At 32.6% G+C, this 22164-nt stretch overlaps 1 protein-coding gene across 1 annotated transcript in view; it reads left to right on the forward strand.

Moving 5' to 3' along the window:
- The window catches only part of LOC145673288 (uncharacterized), an 85174-nt gene extending 63382 nt beyond the window's left edge, over positions 1 to 21792 (forward strand). The window contains exons 9-11 of the mRNA XM_081742859.1: positions 1574 to 1662; positions 5452 to 5702; positions 8504 to 21792. Coding sequence (XP_081598985.1) covers positions 1574 to 1662; positions 5452 to 5702; positions 8504 to 8580 — 417 coding nt within the window. The 3' untranslated portion in view covers positions 8581 to 21792. The remainder of the gene's footprint in view (positions 1 to 1573; positions 1663 to 5451; positions 5703 to 8503) is intronic.
- Positions 21793 to 22164: the final 372 nt, after the last annotated feature.

A 22164-nucleotide genomic window follows, 5' to 3' on the forward strand; every position in this document is an offset into this window, starting at 1 on the left:
AGATGGCAGCAAACATCCTTCAGCGGTTGACATCTACCGGACGAAATTGATCGGAGTTTATTTTAATCCTTTTATTTCTGTATGAATAGATATCCTTGTAGTGTATTAGATATATGCATATAGCTATATATATATATATATATATATATATATATATATATATATATATATATATAAAATCAAATGTGATCCCTGGTAATTGTAATGACGAGAAAAGAATCAGACTTGCTTTTAAAGATTCTGTGGACATTTTCCCCCGCTAATTTTGGAGTTTGTAGATTAAATTTTCCCATGCGTAAGTTATAGTGGTTTATTTGGTGTAGTTTCTTATTATAAGAAGTTATAGCATAATTTCTTTAACAGTTTTCTGTATTCTGTGTGCAGTACTCTCATTATTAATCGCAGTTCACTTGCATGTTATACAAATACATAATGTATAATCATCGTTATCATCATATCCGCTAAGCATATATTATTCCTTTTTTACCATTTTGCTTCGTGAATTGTCATAAAGAGATCTACAATTTATTCTAGTTATTTCAATTTTATTACATTTTAAAGAGTCTGTCTTATTTTTTATTTACAGGATGAACGGTCTGCTACATATATATGTACGTAGGTTTAATCGCCATTTTTTTACTCTAGTAAACGACATGTTCATTGTTGCTACAACATTAATTTTGTGTTAAATATTTTGCTGTTTAAAATCAAGATCAAGTTCATGAGTTACTCATCATTAATATTAGTAAATGTTATTTTGGATTATTTACTTTTAAATGTGCTGTATAAAATATTAGATTGTTACTTTTAAAGTGTTCATTATTGACACGTAGCTAGAATCTGTATCGAAAACTTTAGCTGAGCCGTTTATCGCATCTTTGGAGACGCTTTTATAAGTTTTCCGGTAGGAAAGGAGAGCGAGATGAAACTTATCAGGAATGCGTTAAACTAAAATTAAACTCCCCAGTACGAAGCCTCAATGAACCTAAGCATACATTCCGGCGATTTGAAATAGGAGGATGCTGGTCAGCACAATAGACGTTGCTTTTTGGCGATTTGAAATTCAAAAATGCATAGTCAGCACAATTGACGCTGGTTTCCGTGAACATAGTCTACTATGTTTCACACAGTTCTCCATTATTATTCCCATGATGCCGAGTGAACTCCACAAAACATTGCCAACACCGTTTCTTTTTTCCCAGCGATCACCGATCTAAGTACTGATGAGACCCAGGACTGCTTGGCTTTTATGATTTCACTGGAACTGTAGACTAGTGGGACGAAGACGTTGGTCATACTTTCTTTTCTTTTTCGTAATCTGCGAAAATATCATATGATTCAACCAAGAAACCTGTTTTTTTTTTCCTCTTATTAGTCAGTCGTTTTTTAAAAAAGAAATAAGGTCAATCATTTTATAGGTTTTTGAATTGTATAATATTATCAAATGCTTGTGCGCAGTTTTTTATTGTTACTCAAAATGTATATTTATTAATAGAATGCTTTTCTCATAAAAAAAGCAATGACAAGCTGAAAGTCGATTCAGTTAGTTTTAAAAAATTTATTTCATTTATAGGTATGTCCAAACTCTGGTGATGTGATATCAGTTGCTGTGATGCTTATACAAGCTGCGGTAAACACTAAGGGACTCGCGAAAAGCCAGAGGTAATGTATAACTAGAGCGTGTGTTTTGTGTGTTAGATCTTTTGTAAATTTATTTTTGTATGTGTGAGATCCACACCAAAGTTAGAAGTGCCAGAATACATCAGATAGAGCGTCCTTGGTTGCAGGCAACAAGCTCACTGTTTTTGTATTGTACGAAATGTAGAATGAAACATAATCAGAAAAAGCACGAGATGGACGACTTAAGTTTTTTTTTTTTTTTTTTTTTTTTTTTTTTTTTTTTTTTTAATAATTGTTTTGTAATTGCAAACGCAGAAGAGAAAATCTGTCATTGACTCAAGATTTTAACAACACTATTTCTTCTAGCTTACAATCGTAAATTGATTTTAAAAATTTTATACAGGTATTTTTAGTGCTAATATTAAAATTAGTTGTTCCCTTATATCGATACTTGTCTGCTTTAATCATCAATTAATCGTCTGAGATAATTTTTGTTGTATGTCTGTTGTTCTGATACGTAACGTGCTATGTTGTGATGATTTATTCTGGCTAAATTGTAAGTCCTTTAAAACTCCTGAAAAAAAAAGTATATGAACTCCGGGCTGACAGGGGTTCTGTTCAGTAGTTAATATACATTTTAAATGTAAATAATGACATGCAATGTTATTTTTCAGAATAATGTAATTGATAGTTTTTGTTACAAGTATTACGAACCACTTAATATGGCAATAGGAAAAATAAAGTAGGATATAATTACTTAATATGCATATGACGTGCTATTTAATGATAACGGTGGGGTAGGCAATTGTTCCTGGAAACAAGCTATGGATTAATACTAAGACGCTAAAGGAATTAACTGTTCCGCCTCACTTTAGTACAAACATAAGGAACATTGCTATATTAGACATAATAGCTATTGATTACAAGTAAAATAAAATATTGAACATCCTTGAATACAATCGTTTTGGCATCCGTAAAGATTTCTACTACTTCTTTAAATCCACTTTATCTTGAAGACGACGAAATCTAGTTGTCACCTACACCATGTGATGGTGTTCTATATATTCTGAGTATAATTCAGTACTGACTTACATTGTAACAATGTCTACACTAAGTAGTTAATTAATGCACTAATTCCTTGCTACTAATGCAGTGCACTAATGAATGCATTGGATTCATATACTAATTCACTCAAAAACTATGAATTTCAAATATGAAAGTCTTGTTTTGTAACAAACAGCATATAACAAAAGTCCTATCCTATCATACTAACTGAATCAGAGTTGATAAAGCTTATGTTAATATTATTCGTGTGTATTCGATGTTTGCAATAAAGAAAAATTGCTAATGCGATACTTCTATTTAAATGTGGAAAATGCTTAATCAATCTATTTTTGATGGTATTTACAAGGAATTAACTTTTTTAGTATTTAGTAGGGTTTAACAGATGTTTTAGTATTTAATGGGGATTACAGATTTTTAATGATTAGTCGTTGGGCAATCCATTTTTAGTTCTTTGTCAGTCACTATGGCGAAATGTTCCTAGTGTATAAGAAAATTTGTGAATGTTTTGCTCCAACTAAAATATGATTTTGCGACCATCCCGCTTGTTGATAACTAGTCAACTCGCTTCTCAGTGTCAAAACATAGTTGCCAAACAGCATCTTACAATACTTCTTGTGCCTTTTACCTTTGGTGCGAGCAGCCCCGGGTTCGATTCCCGATGGAGAAACTCGGTCGAGAAGTTGTAACATATTTCTTAGGCCGGTTATCCTAAGAGTGAGGTTTTTCCTCATTCACACCAGGCAAATGCCGGAATGGTACCTACCATACAGGTTCAGGCAGTGTATAAATAAGTAATACTTCTGCGTCTGCAAATTACGATTGTGGAAATTTGTGATTAAATTTTGTGAATTCACTATTTCACCTTACTTATGACAGTTGTTGATTACTGTATTAATTATTTGTGTTGAGTATAAATTAAAAATTTGATTTTATATTGATCGGTTCTTGTGGAATGAAATTTTTGCGAATGCTTTGCACAAAGTTGCGTATTATTTAAATGGTTTGTGTTCATCTAGCCTTTTGATAGTTGCTTTGAATAGTGTTCAGAAGCTTGAGTAAGTGATTTCAGCTTTTGTCCAGTTAACCTTGATCAAGATTTGATCTTAATTTAGCGTCCTTTTCAACAGTGAGGCTATGTGAGACGTGGACCTACAACTTTAACGCGAGATCCGAACCACGTGAGTTTCCGCTGAGAATCAAACCCAGGTCCCTCACAGCAGTGTTTTAGTTCTGATAAAGTATGAGTAGCAAGTCAATCTTTTAATTTGCGAGTTAATCCTTTATAGTAACTGTTCGCATTGCAAAATTTCATAATCGTAATTTCCAGACGCACAAGAAATATTTTAATATAGAATTTGCGAAACATGTTTTGACATTGAGCAGCGAATTGACTAGTCATCAATCGTATGTTTTGGGTGAACGCAAAATCATATTTTAGTTGAAGCAATTCATTCGCAAATCTTCTTAGCCACTACGAACATTCCAACATAGTGATTGATAAAGAACTAAAGATGGATTAACATTTATTTAAATAATAATAATAATAATAAAAACTGCTGATACCTACGAAATACTATTAAAAATAGGTTCATTGAACTCAAGCCCTTTCTACATTCAAATAGAAGTATCGTATTCACAACTTTTTCTTTATCCCAAAGATCTGCACAAGAGGATAATAATAATACAGGGTGTAGCAATCCTGATTCAGTTTGTGTAATAGGACTCAGATTGCACGCTGTTTATTACAAAACAAGACTTCCATATTTAAAATTCATGGTTTTGAGTGAATTAGTGCATGAATTTAGCAAATAATTCATTAACTATTTAGTGTGGATATTGTTGCAGTGTAAGTCAGTGTTGAAGTATACAGAATATATAGAAAAAATGAAATGAAATCCTGGAGTTTTACGTCCCAAGCTTATGCGGGATAGGCTAAAGGAGACGGTGATGATGAGAAATGAATGAAATGAAGAAAGTGGGAGGAAACAGGAGAACCCCGAGGAAACCCACGCACACGGTGTTTGTCCACCACAAAGTTCACGTGGTGGAGGCTGGGATCGAACCCGGAACCCCAACCACCAGAGGTAAACAGAATGTATAGAAGAGCAACTCAAGATATAGGTGATAACTGGGTTTCTTTGTCTTCAAGGTAAAGTGGACTTGAAAAAGATACCAGGAATCCTTGCAGGTAACGAAATTGACCTACGAAACAAGGAAAATATACGCAAGGAATGTCCATTATTTTATTTTACTATTATTTATACATAATACGTACTATACAAAATAAGAACCTTAACTTATAATTGCTATTCTTTTCCTTATCATGTATTATCAGTACATTACTCTTTTTTTTTTTTTTTTTTTTTTTTTTTTTTTTTTACCATGAGAAACAAGAAAGTTAAATACGTTATTACCTAGTAATGGTTCCCCAAATAAGAGATGTTCAGAACTACAGTGAGAGGGTGCAGTTTCTTCCGTATATACAGAGTACTTACCGCTCATGAAACATCATATAAGGTTAATTCTTGTGTAGTCAAAAGTTTCAATAAAGCCAAGCCTTTTAGGGTATAAGGCGTGTATTAACAGTCAAAAGAAATTTGAGGAAAGTTTTTTTTTTTTTTAATTATTATTTAGTTGTATAATTAAATTGAATCTTTTGTCGTATGTAAAGAGTTGAGTTTCTTCGTACCTGTATTTATACATATGACACATGTTGAGGATATGTATATAAGTGTACAGCTAACTGATTGTGTTGTATATTTACAGGAGTCCGGTAAGCAGTTTACAAAGGCGCTACTATCAGGCAGGTTTTAAGTTTGTGTGGAATTTGGAATCTGGAAATTATTCAGTTGTGGATACAGACTGCTTGAAGGAAGTTGATCCATATAAAGATTGGAGAGATTGGCATGGAATGTGGCATCCAGCGCGACCTGTATGTCATCAGCTTCGCAAATACATTCCAGCGTCACTTGCAAGTCCCACAGTGCGAGTTGTAACTAATTCAGCTGTGTTAAGAGGTACGTTGGTTTTAGATTCGCACTCTTCTTTTTTATTATCAAATAGACTACTCACCATGACAGAACTAACAAAAATTATGTGGTAGCTGATCTTGTAGAGCAGTGATACTGAATCTGGAGTAGGCGATGACTTCTTAAGGAGTATTTAGAATTTAAATTAACATGGTTCTAATCTGTAACATAGTCCTATTGTAACATAGTTCTAATCTGTACCATTTATAGCATGGTTCTCCTGTTTATAGTAAAACTGGGTATTTAATTAATAAATTTTATAATTTATTTTTGATATATATATTAAATTTTTGATATGGATAAATATATTAAATCGGAAGGGGGAGGGACGGTTACAGTTTGAATGAAAAAATATTGTTAGGAGTTCGTGGGGAAAACATGTTGAATAGCACTGATGTAGGGGAATGGTATGTCCGAGTTGAGTTGAGTTGAGTTGAGTTGATTGTGAGTTTAACGTCCGGGACGATACATCGGATACACTTTCCAGAAGTATAATCTTTTCTTTTATTTATTAGGTTCACGGAAGTAGGACTTACAAGATTTTAAGTTACTACGTCCTTACTCCTCCACCCAATTCTTGAACGAAAGCGAATTTTTGATTTATTATTATTATTATTATTATTATTATTATTATTATTATTATTATTATTATTATTATTATTATTATTATTATTATTTGCAGTGGATAGTTCGTTAATTTAGTCAATCCGTTAACTTCGCGGATAATGGTGACTATCGATATCCCATTTTCTTCTTTTGAAGCCAAAGTGTATATTTCTAGAATTTTTGAAGTAAACACATTGCGGCGTTAAATAGCAGCAAACATCCATCAGCGGCTGACATCTACCGGACGAAATTGAAACTTCTGGGCGTGGTCATCTTTACTATCTTTAGCGGGATTTGTTTATTTACTGATATTACTCTTCTGATAACGTTCTAAGTTTTATTGCGGAATAAAATTCTTATTAGACAAATAGGAAGCAGTTTATCAAGACAAATGTTCTTTAACGGTAGCTTAGTGGTAGAGCGTTCACCTCCGGTGCTTGGGGTCCCTAGTTCGATCCCAGCTCGCGCCGTGTGAACTTCGTGGTGGACAAACATCGTGTTCGTGGGTTTTCTCGGGATTCTCCCGTTTCCTCCCACTTTCTTCATTCCACCATTTCATTCGTTTCTCATAATCACCGTCTCCTTTAGCCTAACCGGCATAACCGTGGGACGTAAAACCTAAAGATTTCATTTCATTTTTTACAGATGTTTTTTTAAAATATGGGTGCTTTTGATAGACGAAATTATGGAATAGCATATAATTACGAAGACATGTACAATAGATGATGGGAATGGTAGTGAAGAACGGATATACAAGGGGGTGAAAAGGAATCCAATTTACAAGCAATTTATATTTTGCTGACGCATCAAGATCTTGTGTGATGTAAACGCTGCAATGATTTTTTCTTTAGGTGATGCATGCACAATCAGGATGTTTTCGTTTCGCAGTCGAGTAATTTTGTAAGAGTGCCATTGAAATATGGAATGGAAGCATATTATTGTTTCTCTACTCTAGCTTCTCCATCTGTTTTTGGATCGTTTATAGGGAGGACGGGTTTTCAGTAATATACCGCTCACCTCTGGTGAGAAAGGTTCTTATTTTGATCATACGTTCTGGTGAGTTACAATGTCGGGTCAATATATCAGAGGTATTTCCTGTAGCCATTTTACGTACTCTTTCATAATAACATATTCATTTATCGTCCGCATTCTTTGGGTCACAAGGCTCTACTGCTGGATGTTCAGCTATAAGGTTACAGAGAAGTTTCAGATTGATGGCTGGTTCTGCAATTGCCAATGACAGAAACTTATTTATTACGTGAGACTGATACTGTCATATTCTTCTTTTCTAGGACGTGAAGATTTGGTAAAGAGAGTATCAGTGCTCTTCTTGACATCAGTCATCGAAGACACCTTGGTTCTCATTGTCATTATTCTTATATTGATAGCGCCAAGTTTCATCGCTGGGACAGTGTGATCCAGCAGTAAAGGGTATGACTTCACGGATTTAATTAACTCCGAGATGTTTGCTCAGGCACAAACTTCGCACAAATCTTTCTTTTTCCCAGATTTTTTAGGATCTACCGGATCTTTTCGTGGTTGATGTGCAGCACATCATTCATGATACGGCGGGCTGATTGCAGCAGGTCGCAAACACGCTGCACATGTTCCTCTAAGCAACTGCTTGACTGCAGTTCCTGGGTAATCAGAAATGTCTTCACGTCCATTACGAAATCAGGTGTAGCATTCAAAAACAGGATCAGGAGATAATGTATTCTGATGGTAACAGTTGTAATCATCTCGTAAGTCTCTGTTGCTGATTTCTCTCACTTACAGCAAATCTGAATGTTTGCCTTTGTTTAATGTAAGAATACTTGACAATGGGAACCAGATGTCTTTGATCACCAATGTTTAAAAGGATGCAGATGCCAAATCTTCATGTCCTGCCGAAGAAGAAGCTATCATGAGCATGAATCTCACATGATAAATAATTTTGTCATTAACAGTTATAGAATACTAGTATCAATCCTGGAACTTGATTGTCAAACCTCGTAAATATAAATCTGAGAGACAATGTCAGTCACTAAAATTGAGGGTAAGAATGCCATGTTTCAAGGACTTCAGGAGGGTTTTAAATAATATCAAGACAAACTCTATTAAATGTAAGGATTGCACTAGTAGGTATTATTTCTTTAAGATTTGCTTAAATAGTTCTGCTATTTACGTAACGTTTCTTTTTACAGGACTTTCGTTGAAAACCATAGTTGACACAGATCACCTAATAGCTATTGTATTGAAGAAAGGGGATGACTGGTTGTAAGCTCCTTTTTTTACGCTTTGCAGATGCCATTTATTTATGTTCTTTCGATAATTTATCAATAATACTATTGGGTTAAAAGATTTCACGGTTGACATGTATCCACAATAATGTATATTTGATTTTTTAGATGAATTGAGCGTTCCTAAAATGCATCATGTTACACAGCTACATAATGCTAGCTGTAATAGGAAGCAATACACTACTTCTTTTGGTAGTTGTCTGAATGAATATAATTCAAAATGATTGGCTTATTGAAAACTAGGAACATATAGAAATATGTTCGGATCATGGTGTGTAAATTATAAACATTTGCATCATTCGGATCATGGTGTGTAAATTATAAACATTTGCATCATTGTCATTGCAATCTGATTTGGCACATAATATCTAGCAATCACTTAAAAAAAACAAAATTTAGAGCTTTTATACATTGTGGATACGTGGGTTACGGTAGGCGTAATAGCGTATAAATACCACTTTTGTATTAGAAATGAATGTACACAAATGACCAGGTAGAAGAGTATTACATACTCTTTAACTGATATTTTTTGTGCAGGGATATTCGTTATTAGTGAGACTAGCTGTATTTCAGATGGCTTATTTGCAGTATATTGAACTGTTTAGTAGCAAATGAACTGATAATCTGACACAGCTAGGGGTTTTTCTTCCTTTGTGTTACTTTTTTTTTAAATATATAAATATCTAGGATATTATACAGCAGGAAGTGAAAATATATGTATGTATGTTCTTATATAGATTAAGACTGATTTATATGGTAGTAAATTTCCATAGCCTGTAGAGTATTAAGTAATGTCTGTATTTGATCTTGCTGTTTCTCTATACTGTATTGTCTGTACAGTGTGATATGTGGTGGCAATTGTATATATATGGATGTATGTGACGTATGTGGATGTGCGTGCGTATTATGTATGCTTGAGTCGATAAAGAGGGGAGTGTACTTTAAAAATGTTCTCTCAAACAAAATACCGAATAAGTTTTCCTCGTTGAAATCAAAATAACGTTGCTGAGTAATACCAGTGACATATTGCATTATTTGTTTTGAATTATGTTTTATTTTTCCAAGTTAAGAATCAAGTTCTTTAATGATGTTTAATATCGATAATGTTCGATAATTTTAAGCCTTTATTCATTTTTCAAACTGTTAGAAAACGATTGCCTTTTTTTACTTTTTCAAATAAATTTCAACTTCAGAGTTTACTATGTTTTCCTCTTTCGGCGTGAACGAACTGTTGTTTCATCTACTCGGTTCCTTCTTTAGGGTAAGTTCGGTTAGAGCAAGGTAAGTAAAGAATGATTAATAAAATTTTTCTCTAACTTCTTCAGACTCACGATCGTATCATTTGTATTACATTAACTATTTATACTCCCCACAAAATTAAATCGCATCATCTTAACAGTAACTTCTTTTAGTGAAATAGCAACACTAATTTTCATATTTGATACAACACACATAATTTGTAGAGGATAACGTGAAAATTTCTCGTTTCTTTTCCTGTAGGAGAACATTTTTTTATTTGAAAACTGTGTTGCTACTGACATGAATGAAGCATAATAAAACATTTAGGAGTATATCTGTAACATAAACCATTGCATAATATTTCTATGTCTTTTCTAATGTATTGTGACAATCCCAGATTAAACAAATCCATTCTTTTCAAATTTAAATCAGAAGAAGAAAGGAATAAGGAATCTGAGGCCTATTTCGTGAGATCAACAGTCCAAAACTAAATACAGATTAAGATAATCCTAATGAAAGACAAGCTATTATTCAAAGAAACGAATAATAATGGTAATATATAATAGTAAAATAGTCATAGAAACTGGCAACTACTTTCCTGCGTCTTCAAATAGAAAGTAATTCTCCACAGCACAATTTTTCTACTTTTCAAAAACTTGGTATACCAAAGTCTAATTTAAAATGCTGCGGTGCAGTGATACCAAGGTATACTTTATTCTTAAATAAAGTTCTTGAGTTTCGTTATCATTATTGGTATTGCATAATATTGACAACGATTACTATATCCTTGAATTATAGATGGGACTCTCGGTGGCCCTCAATTATACTAATATGTTGTTGATTCTGTTCCCTCTTTGAAAAAATTTCATACACAAAATTTTAACATAAGACTAGTGTTTAAAACGTAATATCTGAAAAGTCTCGTTAAAAACAACCAAAACTAAATTACAAGCAGAAAATAAGTATTTCACGAGGTTGAGGCGTATCTACTGCCGGTATCTCATCATTTATACTTGTACGGTTTCTTCCACCATTGTAGTTTCGGACTTTGATGAAACGGAAGATATTTTTCTCCTGAGTTGCATGCTCAGAACAAGTTTAAGTGTTTTTGGAATGTTCTTCACACTTAATATCGTATTTCGACGTCATCTCTTTTTCACAGTTGTGTTCTGTCTTCCTACTAAATTTTACAGATCATGCTCTCCTTCTAAACTGGATTATCAAAGTCTATCAACAAAGGTGCAAAATCTTCCTAATAAGCAACTCAAAAAGCAATTTTCACATGAGATTTCCTTACATATCTTACGTGTAAATAATAAGTTTGTTGATGAGATATTAACAGCGCTCGAGTCAACAGTCAGATTAGATCAAATGAAGTCGCCAAAGTTTCGAAAACTGACGTGAGGGGACATTGGTTAAGTGGAATTCGCTGACCTCTGATGCGAGAAGTCCTTGGGTCGATCTTAGATTACTTGATCTTGTGGACAAAATCGGGTCTAGTTTTTTCTTTAAGGTTCTCCCGTTTCTTCTGTCATTCTAATTTCACTGATTATTTTATAGTCATTCACTAAAAGCATTCGTCTTATTTAACCTCAAAGTCATAAACGAGTGACTTTTTAAGTTGTTTTTTTCCCAACACAGCATAATATTCGCATTGAACAAGAACGTGGTTATTATTTCCTACCATTGTGTTGTTCTGAACAACAGTTAAAATCATTGTTCTTCAAGAACGGATCCATTGTGCAGAATTTATTTTAAATAATACTTTATCTTTCTTGAATAAAAGACCCCCCCCCCCTCCTTGACAGCCAAGTTGCTAATGTGCGTTCTTTTTGTGCATGGTTCAGTCTCCGGTGAAAGGTACTTGGTTCAAGTACAATCAGGAGTACTGGCTCGGATCTCACATTAAGCAGCAACTTTTAGCCTCGATATTGAAAAAAAAAACAAAAAAAAAAACGTTAAACTTTAATCCCTATGTCAACGAAAAACTTGACTTCCTTTTCTTATGCTAAGTTGCATAAATTCTCGGAGCAGGAGTTCGTTTGCGGCGAAGGAAATAAGAACATTAAATACTGGTAACTATCTTTCGTACCCGTTCGTCAATACTGTGCTATTAATTTCGTTTATTTATTTATTCTTTCTAAAATGAGAAATGGAATTTAATTTAAGAGTTAATAAATATCACATCGTGTAATTTAGCTATATACAAAACACGACATCAACTCGAATGCTAATGAAATGCCTCAACAAAAGTATATACTGCAGTACCATTTTCTTGTTTGATTTCATTCTATACGCTTGTCAATTGTTATATTGTTTCATTTTTACTCTGAGACTTTTCTCTTAAAAACAAAATGTCTTTATGTTTGTGACAGAGAATATGTGATCAGATAAAATTAATTTGAAGATTAAATAAAAAGATGTTTACTGTTTTATTCAACTGTTATTTAAAGCACTTTTATGTATAGTCGCCAGGAAAAGTATGCTCATTTTATACGTGTTCTTTTGTCATTAATATTGGTACATGTGAACTATTTTGAATAAGGCTTTCTGTAACCTACGGCAAATTACTTTTCTCTACGTCATAACTAAAATGTTACACACGGTTTAATCATTCTGAACTTTATATCGTCGATGTTGAAGAAAAACGTTAAACTTTAATCCGTGTGCCAACGAAAAACTTGACTTCCTTTTCTTATGCGAAGTTGCACAAATTCTCAGAGCAGGAGTTCGTTTGCGGCGAAGGAAATCAGAACAATAAATACTGGTAACATATCTTTCGTACCAGTTTGTACTAAGACAAGAGAATACGTATATTCTACTGGTATTATGTATTGGTGGCGACTGTGTATTCTTGTTTTTATGTGACCAGAACAAGAATGAATTTTGCTTTTGTTTTGCTCATCTGTCCACTTTATCAAAATGAAATAGCAAGTACTAATAATAATCGCGATATTCTGGTTATATATTTTTGTTATGTTGTATATAGGATGACAACATAGACGTACATTTTATATGTAGAGTTCTGTTGCTGGAGGCAGAGCTAAAAAACAGCCTGATCATTAGCTACATAGAACTACTAGTTTTAGATTTTCACATCGAATGAATCATCATGGGTCGGTCAACTATAAAATTATGAGAATGATGAAAATTGATTGTTACTTCCACATTGTGCATCGAGGTGTTAACCCCATATTGTTAAATCTGTAAGAACAAGTATTAGTGATTTTCATGTAATTCATATATATATGATATAATATTGACTTGAAAAATAAAAGAACTCATATAAAAGCTAGAAGTAAATGCTTAGCACGAGTGACAAATTCAAATTCAGTTATACAATTGTTTTGTTTTGTATGTCATTATGAAGAAAGTAAATGAGTTTTAAAAGAAATATCATGTTTTTCTGCAATATTCGTTGACGTTGCATTTAGTTAATATTTTTTTTTTTTCAACTACTAAGTTTATTACTACGTGGGGGAAAGAAAATGTTAAAATAATTTCAGTCTTCGTCTTTTTATTAATTATCGTATGTACTTGAATATTCGGTGGATGCAGCACACAGTCCTGAATATTCGGGACTACCAAAGGATAGTCGTGACGAAACATGGCGTTCACTGGTAAGAAGCATCTCTATGTGAAACTGAGTTTGCTAAATGTGTCTAATGCAGAAATTTCCAGACACGCGAGCCCGGCTTTGGGCTCAATAAATGCGAGCCTCATTGAAAATAGCGAGGCTGAATCCTTGGTGATCACGAGCTAAATGACATTTTGTGAGCTCCAGCTCGAGCTAGCGCGAGTCGCACTGAGGATAGGAAGACTTGATTACAATGTAGCTATATCTAATCTACTGTGACAGTCTAGATATGCAGATTTCGTATATATGCAAATTTCAAACAGAAGTACATACAGACAAAAATCTACCCCTCATTTTCATAACAATCTCAAATTTAGCAAATTCTAAGACGACAAAAGCTAAAAGCTTGCTTCTCAATAGTGAACGCCATACTTCGTCACGACTAGTTTCTGATGATAAAATGTGCAACTATGTTTGGCACCTATTACACGTTAAAACATAGATATTTTCTCTCTGTCTTGTCCCCCTTTGTTATTGTACTATCGAGGTGTGAAACCGTGGAGCTAATTATGAAAAGCTATGTATTTAATAAGAAGTGCTATTCTTTTCTATACGGTATGTAAGCATTGTCTTTCTTTGTGCAGTACAGTTGTTAGTACTGAACTTATGATTCTTGCAGCTCAAACTAACAATGCAGTGATTTGTATTTGTATTAAGAGAAAAATTGTGTGCTTTTTCTACAATATGAACTTGCCCAGTAGTAACGGATGTTATACGGCAAATGTTTCATAACCTAAATATATGTTGAAAAAAATCCAGAAAATATTGAACTGTTTTTTCCGTGTAAGGATTTCTACTTTCAAAATGCATACAATTAACGGCCAAGTGATTTTCGTTTTTTTTAATAATGATTCAACTAGTTTTCACTTACAGAAAGATAGTATCTACTAGCCTAAATGACTCTTCTTCAAACGGGGAGATTAGGTTTATGGAAATATTTGAACTCCTTTTCCTCCTTAGAATACGCATTACAATGAAAGTGTAATAATAAAACCCGTAATGTCAACTGCTTTCCACCCCTTAAACCCCATACCGATGGGGAATGAATGTGGACTTAAACGACATGAGAATGTCATCATTCATCTCAGCAACCTAGAAAAATGGATACAAGTATAGGCCGTTTTCGATTATTTTTACATATCACCATTCAGTTTTTCGCATAAATTATGACTCCCGCTCCCCTTAGAATATGCATTTTAACAAATTTATATGACCGTTTGGAAAAGAGGAATGGGAGAAGGTTGATAATCATGTCAAGTATCATGATATCAAAATTGGTTCAGTAGTTATTACGTGATAAGATCAGACAAAAACTCATATTCGCTTTTATAGCAAAGTTTTCATTTTGATTGTACGTACTCGTAATGTAATAATTTATATTTATTTCTTTTAGTATGTTTCATTATTTTACTATACAATATTTCAACCTTTAATGGTTATGAGGTCTTTTTCTGAGATAAATTGTTTCTAAAAGGAAAACTCAAAGTGTTTCTTGTAACTACATACCTTAATATTTTTCTTTGACTGACGATTAAAAAAAAAAAAAAAAAAAAAAAAAAATCCTTGATTTTGTCTTTACTTACTTAATACGGTCCTCTTCTCCCACTTGGGTATGAAGTTTTCCAGAGAGCTCTCCACTTCTGTTCTGCGCTAGATTCTTCATCCTTTCCCATAGAATGTCGTTTCTCCTGGAAAACTCTTCTATAGCCCTTTTCCAAGTTTGTACATCACTATTACCAGTCATCACCTCTTAAGATTTACAGATTCAGAACATAGTTAGAAATCAGAGATATGTGATCACAGGAAGCAGTTTAGAAACAGTCAGCTCAGAAGAAGACCTCAGAACAATTAGAGTTGCAAATGTTGGATGATAGAATAGTAAAATGCACTAAAAAAGGTAAATAATAAAGACTATTTTATTCAAATATCTGATTTTTGTATATGAAAATTGGAGGACGTATCCAATAAGCACTTATTACGTTAGTTCGTGTATTTTCCTGTGCGATTTTAATTCAATTACCACAGTAGTTTATTTTATTTCTGTACGAATAATATTACTGCTGACTCAATAATAACAGTAGATGTCTGTCCAAGAAATTGGCATTTGGGAAATAACTTAATGCTTCAAACACAGTCATAAAGTTTAGCAGTAATGATATGGGTGTAAGTTATGAAATAAACTTGAGATTTATAGTTACTAATAGATGCTATAGGGTATATATTAAAACTACAATCTTACCTTTGTACCCAACCCGGTGTCTTTATTTAGGATTTCATATCTACAATATTTCGGCCATCTCTGGAGCCATGTACTTGTGCCTGTAAAATGTAATCTGGAATGTACACTCATGTCCAAAATTATTGTCGCATGTCTATAAATATGTTGTTGTAGGTATATAATTTGATAACGAATTTACCCGGTATTTCTTATGTTACTATGTGTATAATCGGCAAAGACAGGTGTGTGACAAATTTCATGTCAAAAGAGCAGTAAATAAGAACAATAAAACGAAAAAAAAAAAAAAAAAAAAAAACTTTCTTGTCCATTTAGCAACATTTTGTTTTACTCATCCTCATTTTCGTATTTATAATCTTTTCCTATGAAATTTATCACAAATATACATTTCCCGATTATACACATAGTATTAGTGTTAAAAGTACCCTACAAAATCCTTATCAAATTATATTCTTACAAGAAGACAGTTATAGATGTGCGACAATCATTTTGGACATTCGACATTTTACATGCACGAATACACGTCCACAGAGAGGGCCAAATTATTGTGGAAATGAAATCCTAAATAAGAGCATCGGGTTGAATACAAAGGTAAGATTGTAATTTTGAGATAATGCTCTTTGAGCCGCTCTCTATTACTTTGGATTTTCAAATTAGATTTAACCGTTCTAAAATGTAAATTAATTTCGTGTGGTGAAAATATACATGGATATGTTGAGGTCGTACTGTGTCAACATTATGTGGAAAAATTGAATTTGTGTCTTACGTTCTACAATAAGTGTATATTGTAACAAACAGTTCGCCAGTTAAGATAAATAGTATCTATTGTTTATAAATATACTGTAAAAATGGAACAAAATGACGCTCTCAAATATTTTCGTAGCGTCTTAAATGTTTCAGTATCAATTTGTATTTACTTTTATAGAGAATTTATCAAGAAAATTACCTATTCACAAAAAATGATTACGAATCACACAATAAATCCTGTATTCCTTAGGTGTCAACATAATACAGTCATAAATTTAATAGTTTTTCACAATATTGGTGGTTTTGAATCATTCCAAATTCCGATTCAACTTTCGAAGCATCTATCTTGATAGGGTCCAATTGGAAATATGATAAACAAACCTAGGTAGCACAATGACATATGAAGAAACGCATAGTAATGATTTTTCTTTCTTTAAATGTACAATACAAATTAAATACTTTTCTGTTAACGTGGTGCGTTTCTGTTCTGTACTCCGGGCTTCTGCAGATTGACTTCCACTAAAATTGACTTTGGTCTTTCAAGAATGTAATAACCTCTTTATTCTTCATCAAGCTTGTATGAAACAAGTTGACTAAATTCTACACTGACTATTATGGTTGCAAATCTTAAAACATTTTGACGAAATTTCCTGATATAAAAGCTAAGATTGAAAACCCTTTACCACACATGCAACCAGTTTGAATTGCGATTATTCACTTTTCATTGGATATGAATACTCCTGCAAATGCCAATATCCTGTAGTATATAAATAAAAATATTGGAATAACAGAAAACTCTGGCCAGTCGATTGATGGGGACTCGATCTCCGATCTGCTTGCCGGGCACTTTACTAGATTAGAACTTTTAATATTTAAGTGGCAGTTTCCTTTATGATCGACCCTTTTGTCAAGTAATCTATCAATTTTTATTTTTTTGTTTCTATCTCACTTAAAAGCCGTAAAATGTAAGCTTTACTAATTGTAAAATAATTGCCCATAGCTTTCCCCCCCCCCCTACCACTCAGGACAGTGATTTATAATTATAGGCGTCTCAGGTTACTTGTAGCATTTAATAGCCCGTAAGAACTTTTTTTTTTCTTTCTTTTTCAACTGGATACTTGCTTATATGCAATATTGCATTATGTATTGTAATGAAATGTAATTACACCAAAGTAGTACCGACACTTCCTTCTCAGATTTCAGTGTGTTATTCTTTCCTTGTACGAATGCCTGGGTCTGTTTTTCCGTTTCACTACGTGTTATATGCTAAGGGATGAACATTTTCCTCAAGACTAAAGTGCCATTTTGAAAGGAGAGAAATGTGCTCTGAAAAAAATAATGAAAATTACCAAATGTCTTTTAATTTCTTATTCGTGGTTATAACAAGAAACTTTAGTCTTGTCGCTTATGCTGTGATGATGCTAGGTATTAGTTAATTATTGGGACAAGTGCAAAACAAAGCAATACTTGGTGTGCTCGAAATAAGACATTTGAGCGAAAAAGAATAACACAAATATTCTTTTGGTGTGAAAGGTTCTTTAATCATCTGTGATAAAGAATTAGAATAACGAACATAATCATTTGTGGGATCTAAAATTTAATTAATTTAATAAAATATTATTTGGAACGTGTGATATTTAGTGGACGATAAATGAAAAAAATCTTGTAGTAGAATGAGTCTTGTATGCATCACATTAAATTATTACTATTAAAGTGTGTGTTACGAATGAATTGTTAGGCTTTGGCAGAAATATGAGTGATTTTTTTAAAGCATATAAAGATAATTACAACATTATTCCAGTTCTACATTTTTATAGCATGTAATATTTGCTATGAAAACCAATTAGGTAGTACATTAAAACAAATCGTTATTAGCTAGTCTTGTTGATGAGTGAAACAAATGAATGAGTATTGTAGAGTTGTAGGATTCACTTAAGTTGAATCTAATTTGGAACAATTTCTACAACAATAATCTCATTGTTTTTCTGCCGGTGTTTGAAAATATTGAAATTGTTTCGTTGAAATCATGAAAACCATTTTAGTTGTTTCTCGGATCGTTAAGTATACAGTGTGTTTCATGACATAAAAACTGACAGTGCAGAGATACTGTGTGACTTGTGCATATTTTGAGATGAGGTTGTGTTGCACTTTGCTGAAGAATATAGGATAATGCTGAAGGATGTTAATAATTACTGTTTACTCGAGCGTTATCTGAAATTAATTGGTGAACCTTTGTCGGATTATATGTCGATTGCGGAATTACTTTTTATTTTTTCCAAAGTTTTCTGTATAAAGCGGGTTCACAAGTTGGATTCTATTATTAAAAACCAGTAGTTGTGGTAAAATAAAATTCAGAATTGAAAATTTATAGTGCAAAAGTGAATACATTCATTGCATTTTTTATATCATTATTTACCAAAAGTTTATATTAAATGTTTTAATCCACATTTAGAATTTAAATAGCACTAATTAATAAGTATGAATATTTTTTTTTTTTCGTAAGTACTAACGAAGTGACAGTGAAGAAATGTTGTCTAAAGTTTTTATGAGGAAATCGACGTATGTTTTTTTCCTCCTACATAAAGAACCATTTTATTCAGAGGTCTAATAGTGCAAAGTAATTTGTTCATCATGTGATTAAGTGAGATACTTGGGGCCTATTTCTCAGAACTACTAGTCTTCTAATATTAGTGTATAACTTCTTCAAATCAAATATTTTACAACTGTATATACCATAAAAACAGAAACAGAGGTATCAGCTCTAGTATTTAGAAATAACTTCTAGTATTTCTACTTCACGATATCTTACGACCTACAAAAAACATATTACAAGACAACTGATTTTAATAAATAGGCTCCTAGTGAATAAAGCCACATAATAAGTGGTGGAAACTGTACAGGAAAACTCTTCCAGACACAGTCAACGAAATACTGTTTTAATAATTTAATTTTATAACACGTCAATTTATATCTTTAAGTTAATGTCAAAAATTTACTATGTTAAGATGTAACAGTGCTAAAGACTTATAAAATGAGATTTTGTACTGCTAGTATATCTTGTAAGTTCAGGAACGCTGTTAAAAGATCGTACAAGTAAATTAGAATTCCGTCTTTATAGTTTTCTATGATTTTCGTTAATTATCAATCAGCAAAGTGTATTATAACCATTACGGACAATTAACATAAAGAAAAACAAAGTGACTTTTAAAATAGCAAATAAGATGTGTCGAGTCACCAGTGCAAGGTTATAGTTGTGAGTACAAAAGAATATTATTTTTCAGTCATTCTTACAGTTCCCTTACATTACTTTGCTCCAATTAAAATATTTCTCTCTCTCTTCTACTTACTTCCTGTATTTATTAGTGTTCTGTACAACCACATGCTGTACTTATCAAATAAAATAAAATAAAATAACTCCTTATTTGTATCAATGATCGTGTTTACGTGAGGTAAAAAAAAATGTAAATACAAGTGTACATGTGTGTGTATGTTGAAGGTTTAGTGTTTCCATGTGATTTCCCATCTCCCTCCTCTACAAAACAGTATTTGTTACGAGTATGCAGTATATTGCTTGTAGTTTTGAAAGGTGTGTCGTGGTGCAGTAAGGTAATATTTTTTATACGTACATATGAACATATTTTTCACAGTGCGTTACATATTATTATGTTGATGCAATGTGAGACATGATAAAACTTGAATTATTAGACAGTTTAACTTTTCAGATATTAAACAAAAATCTCAAAGATTAAAAAAGGAACAGGGATGGTTCTATTTAATATGAGTTCTTGAGGAGGCTTATTAATTTCGTATCTGAATAGTCTGATATACTACAGTTTCTTTGCATAATTCAAATTTTTAATTAAGTGAAACGTCGTCTTTTCGGGGAGTTTATTAGAGAGAGAGATCTTGCTGGTAGGATCAGGCCGTCCACGTTCAACACTGGTAAATTGGATATATCAAAAGATATTAGGATAATAAATTGAGGGCTTCCATCGTATTTTATGTTATGTACTTCGGTCTAAGTATCTTGAACAATGAAAATATCAAAACAGTTTATATTTAACAATAAACTCAAAAGGTACAACTTCGTGTTCTGTTTTGTATCATGTTACAGTGAAGTTCAAATGAACGTATTAAACGTCGAATTTTCGCTGACAGCTGTTAGCATTGTCAAGACATAGAGAAGGTTGTTTTAGTGGAGATAGCCTGTATGGGAAATAATAAACATTTTAAAAATAATTACACTAGTCAACAAAAATTTGTTGAGGCTCCACAATACAAATTTGAAATCTTTGTGCTGCTTCTTCTGTGGTTGGTATCGACGGTGAAGGTATCCGGGTAATTAATTTCCAAAAATTCTTTTCCCCATTAAAACTCTTTCTCACCTGTCTTAATGCTGACATCTGCCAGCAAAACGACGTTTAACACATTTATTTGAACTTAACTATAACAAGATACAAAAGAGCCTTTTGAATTTATTGATAAGATTGTTCTTCAAATGGTTTACGTTATGAGAAGATTGAAGTTGAGGGTCATTCAAGTAAACTTTTTCAATTGTTAAGGTAAAACCAAATTAAATTTTTGAAAACGTGGCGTCCTAAAAATGTTATTGTGCAGTGCGTTTATATATGTATCGTGGCTTATGTGGAGATTGAATATTTCGTGGCTTCAGCATAATTCTTAGAACGTTCAAGATTGTAAATTGAGTGTCTGATTAAATTACGAAGATCATCGATAGAATGGTGCCTGGTGTAGAATTGCAAACGAACCGCGAAAAGCCTTTTCAAATTCACATGTGTGCATACGGTAGCTTTTCCCCACATAGTCATCTTAGACATTTGAGGAATCGTATCGGATGTCATAAAAGTTTGTATTCCCCATTATAGGTTTTTTACAGCTAATTTATTACAAAAACTTACTTCCTACTTCCGTCAACTGTTTTACTAGCAGTCCTTAAGTTTTATGAAGAGATTAAATTTACAGGGAGCCAAATCTGGCTTTAGACTCGTTCAGAAATCAAATCGTCAGAACTGTGTATGCCATAAACCACTCTTATGGTCTTCCCTCATTTTTGAAATAAAACTGAAGGATTTTCTGAGTGAGTGAGCGGCTGAATAAATGAAAGAAATACAGAATATTTTGTTAAGATGTGATGTTTGCCTTAATGTTCAGAGTGAGTATTTGAAAATATGGCCTCAGTTTTCAAGTTAATAAAACTTTTTCTGGACAATCTTCGTATTATATCTCCGAAAAGTAAGCATTCTTTCATTGAACAAAGGTAGCTATTTATGGAAATTCAAATACAAATACTGCTTTCGCATAATATATTTAAAGTAATTTAAAACTTAACATAAAGGTTACAGTATATGTTTACAGCCTTTCTATCTTTTGTCAATACTTTACGAATGAATTTATAATTAGAAGTCAGTATTATATATATATATATATATATATATATATCGGAATTTCAGTAATATACAGGGAATTCTCTCTGCATCATAAAAAATTAAAATTGGGCGACCTGTTTCGAAGTTATTTGACAAAATGTGTGATTATAGAGTGTGTATACCTATTTTTGTTCTTGGCGGTACAAATCTGAGGAAAATAAACCTTTCAGTAAACTGCTGCTTCCTGAGTGAAATCGAATTAATTATTTAGCTTAACATTGCACTATTTCTGTGTATAAGCTAAGAAAGAACATGATGA

Source organism: Thermobia domestica, chromosome 16 (genome assembly GCF_964235325.1).
Source record: "Thermobia domestica chromosome 16, izTheDome1.hap1.1, whole genome shotgun sequence".
NCBI lineage: Eukaryota > Metazoa > Arthropoda > Insecta > Zygentoma > Lepismatidae > Thermobia > Thermobia domestica.